The sequence below is a fragment of the Sycon ciliatum genome, chromosome 6, assembly GCF_964019385.1.
Source record: "Sycon ciliatum chromosome 6, ocSycCili1.1, whole genome shotgun sequence".
Taxonomy (NCBI): Eukaryota; Metazoa; Porifera; class Calcarea; order Leucosolenida; family Sycettidae; genus Sycon; species Sycon ciliatum.
Genome location: NC_088648.1, coordinates 10,267,887 through 10,272,423, shown reverse-complemented (window position 1 = coordinate 10,272,423; position 4,537 = coordinate 10,267,887). Strand labels below are relative to the sequence as shown.

General features: G+C 47.2%; 1 protein-coding gene across 1 annotated transcript; it reads right to left on the bottom strand.

The window, feature by feature from the left end:
• LOC135820030 (E3 ubiquitin-protein ligase TRIM45-like) lies at positions 1–4,002 on the bottom strand. Its single transcript, XM_065333331.1, has 2 exons — positions 2,193–4,002; positions 1–14 (listed from the first exon to the last, which is right to left on the bottom strand). Exons 1-2 carry the CDS (start codon positions 4,000–4,002, stop codon positions 1–3), a joined length of 1,824 nt encoding a protein of 607 aa, XP_065189403.1.
• Positions 4,003–4,537: the final 535 nt, after the last annotated feature.

Below are 4,537 nucleotides of genomic sequence, written 5' to 3'. Positions count from 1 at the left end.
TTAGCTTGGTACAACTGCAAGAACAAAATCGTACACAGACAAAAACACAAACACATTATACTCACACATACTCGTACACATTATAATTATACACACACACTCACACACACACACACACACACGCACGCGTGCACACACACACACAACCACACACACACATACACACACGCGCGCACACACACACACAAAACACACACACACACATCCTAGACCTTAGTTAGTCGAAAGTGAAGCTACACAGGTCCGTCGGGATCGGTCCAGTTGGTCAGATCATCACCGGACAAACTTGTTGACCATCGACTCATGTTTACTGCTGAGGAGGTCATGACTGTGTACCCACTATATCATACACAAACTGTATGAAAGATCATGGTATGGCGGAACCAATCAAAACTGCTTCCGGCGGTCTTGCTACAGTAGAAGCCCAAGCAGCTTCTGCTGGGATTGCACCATTCAACAGCTTGGAGGGCTAAAGAATTGATCGCTTCTCTTTAGATGAGCATACACCACACACCTTTTTGAAGTGGTTTTTCACTGTTCACCATGTCTGACCCAACTCACTGTCTGTCCAGTTCCCAGTATGGCTGCTGTATTGACACCATCAAAACAATGTTATCTTTCACATTGATACTTGTGCACCCATGGAAAATTGTCCTTCCACATTGACAACAGTCATAGAAATTTGGACTTTACACAAGAAGAACACAGCCTGTTCCCACATGGAGCAGTCAGTCTATCATCGGTAGAAGCATCAAGGTGATCTCATAATTGCCAATACAGTCAGACCTCGCTTAACCGCACAAATCCGTTTTCCACAAAAATGTCCGCATAGGGGAGGGAACCGAATAATCGAACACACTTACTGTATGTATGCATGGCATATGCTGTAAATCGGTATTGCAAGTCAACAAAATATTCGGCGCATATTTATTTTCGGCTATTTTCGGCCTGGTCATGTAAATTTGTTGCGGCCGACATTTTGTTTTGCAAGGTTCAGTGTGACAGTGTATACAGGCTGCAGCAGTACAGGGCGAAAATTTAATGCGGCCGAAATGGGTTTTAGCCCTGGGAGGCCGAAATTTGAATGGACCGACAACTTGTAGACTTACAGTAACCAGCGATTTTCTTCCGGATGACGAGGGATCCGGATAAAAGAGGACCGGATGAGTGAGGTCTGACTGCACACCTTTCCTCATACCATGTACTGGTTTACAAGAGCATGCGTACATCATTGCTTTCTGAATTCCTTCCCTCCGCTACTTTCTAGCTCAGTGTATCTATAATACCCCTTGGGGTGTGGGTTGCTTGGTGACTCATACACCATTCAATACGGAGAGGGAGGTTGGTCTATACAATCAACATGCAAGACCGTTTCCCACTTTCTTGTCATCGTCTCATGCAGTTATCTCCTCTACAATTTTTCAGCAGGTCATGCAGAACATCAGTAAGGAAAAAACACAGAACACGATAGTGGTGAAAGCAACAGTGGTCGGTTGCAATGCACATGTATAGCTCATTGATTTTCATAAATGCAACGTAGAAAATGACTCCCTAGTTCTTTGGAGCCAACCACAGCAGAAATAAACACAATAACAAACAGAGTAGGAAACAGAATCAATGGAAACGTCAGGAAATGTAGTGACTAGTTGTGCTAATACATTCACCAGTTCACTAAGATGATAAACACTAGGGTGTTATACACATAGAGAAATCATGAAACTAAAGTGAATTGCATGATGATTGTTATGAAGTAGAAGAGAGCAAGACAGCGAGCGAGCTAGGGGACAACAAATGGCAGAGTGGCTAGGCCATTAGGGGTACTGGGTCACTCACTCTGCAGTCTGATGCCTTCCTCTCTCTCCCTCTCACACACACACACACATGCATACATGCGCACACACAGAAACACACACACACCCACACACCCACCCACACACACACACACACACACACACACACACAAACACACACACACACACACACACACACACAGGCACACACACACACACACACAAACGCACACACACACACACACTCACACACACACAGGCACACACACACACACGCACGTACATGCACATATAATTATATGCACGGATAACCGCCTTCTTGTGGATCAAGCGGATTGAAGCTTCACAAAGTTGTAACTTGGTCTCCACTGTAACTCAGGCTGATAAAGAGGTAGAGTTCACCTGTCACGTTGGTCAGTGTCTCGGTTGTTCCGGTACGCTCATGACGTCCGACTATCGTGTGATTGTCACAATCCAACGACATATGAACGACGTCACCGGCTCTCCATGGCTGACCCAGTGCACTGCCTGTCCAGCCACCACAACCGGTGTTGTTGCTGCACCATCCAAACAATGTGGTCGGTTCATTTTGATATGTGTCTAGTAGTGGACGCTGGGCATTACACAAGAAGAACATGTGGCAAATGTTACCAGCAGTGATGCGATCAAGACGGAGGGATATCTCGTGTTTGCCGCTACTCCATTTCCTCACGCCACATACTGACCTCCACTTACTGCCGCTGGAAGCAGCTCCACGAGTAACCGTACGGTTGTTGTTTGACAGTACAAGATCAGCATGGCATTGGTTGGGATCAAACTGAAGAGGATCCAAGATGGTAACCGTTGCAGGACTTCCAGCTACATGGTGATCTCCAATCATGGCTGATACCTGCACTGAACCCTTCTTTCCGGTCGTCTTGTACGTTGCAATCATGTTAGTGCCTTCATTAGGACTACTGTCGGGCATCAGCACAGGATGAATGGTGTCGGTGGTGTTGTCCGCAGATGTTACGTCAACGTGAACGCCAGACAAATGTGCCTCCGTCACAGCCAGACTATCACCGTGGCCATTCCTTGGCTCAATGGTCACGGTAAGGTCGTCTCCCTCCACAACACTGGCTGCAGTAGTCATGCTACTCTTCTCTGATAACAGCATACCAATGTCACTCACCACACCAGTCCTGGCAATGGCTGCAGTCAGCTCCTCGACGTGGTATGGCGAAAACAATAGAGTTCCCAGAGCAAACCCCTTCACATCTCTCTCGGACGCACTCACAGCATTCTTCGCTGCTTCCTCCAGCCATCCACTCATTTTCAAGAAATTCACATCCTCAGTGCAGTTCTCTGCCAGATGTTGAACTTTCCTGCTATATGAGGCACCAGCAAGTACCTGCCGCTTCTGCTCTTCAAGGGGAAGAAGATGTGACAACTGCAGTCGATCCACATCATCCAGAAGCTCCTGTTGACGTTTATCAATGGCTTTCTTCAGACCACCAAAAACGTCGTTGATCCGGGAGGACGCGCCTTCAGTCTCATCACGAAGTCCGCTTAGTGCCACTTCAGACTTCTTGATCGACTCGTCAAAAACACTGCCACTTCCATGTGATGTGCTAGTAAGCTTGGCTTTCAAGGACTGACGAATGCTAGACGATGCATCAGTGATAGTCTGCACATTGTGAGCAGCATGATCACCACTGCTTACACATTGCTTGCACACTAGCTGCTCACAACTCAAGCAATACGAACACTGTACAAACGAGGGGTGGAATGAGCATTGGTACTGGCTGGCTGATGTTCTATCACCTGTATGTTCCACGGCCTCACTGAGTGGCACAACCCTGTGTTTGTATGATCTGCGAGATACAGGGTGGCCCTCTGCGTGGATAGCGCAGAAATTGTCCCCACAGTCCATGCAAACAGCCACTGCTGCTGTATCCTCAGCACATTCATCACACAACTTCTTACGGCCAGAACTTGCAGCATCTACCTCCTCTCCAACCCCATCACTAGACACATCACTATTTGGCAGGTACTGCAGCAAGGGCACGCCTCTGTGTGGTGGTGGAGTGGTTGTTCCACATTCAGGACATCCCACAGAGCCCTTGCCACTGATGTATTTTTCCAAACACTCCACACACAACGAGTGGAGACACTTCAGCAGCTTGCCATGCTTACTACTACTTCTGCATGATCCACACTCTGGTCTGGACATGGCTAATCAATACAACTGCACACACACACACACACAACACCCTGACTTCAATCTGACTTCAGAGTTCAGTAGATACACCAACAGAGAACACTGGAAACTCAAAGACAAAGTCACTGTACGTACCAGTACGGCACTACACCAAGCCTATTCGATTTACTGGGCAAAAATGATTTTTAATTCATCCACAAATGTTTTACCGTCAGCTTAGCCTAGACTAGAGTGCGCGCTAGTCTGTATGTAGTGTATACAGACAGTGGCCTGACTTGATAGGAGCCGTGCACACTACAACACTACAGACCACGGGGACTACATGTAGGCCAGATCGATTCTTCTCCGGCCTCTGGGGCATGCACATCAGTTCAGTTTGGCACATGTCAGTAGATAGTGCACTAGTAGTACTAGTACTTCTTTGTTGTCATTCTGGACACTATCAGTGTTGTACAGTTAAACCTGTCAAGGCGACCACTCGGAGATAAGGCGACCACCTGTCCTAGAAGACCACTGCAACCAGGACACAATGGATGCTATTGCCAGT

What these genes read in the sequence shown, in the direction of transcription:
- LOC135820030 (XM_065333331.1), bottom strand. Translation starts at nt 4,002, where the DNA reads ATGTCCAGACCAGAGTGTGGATCATGCAGAAGTAGTAGTAAGCATGGC.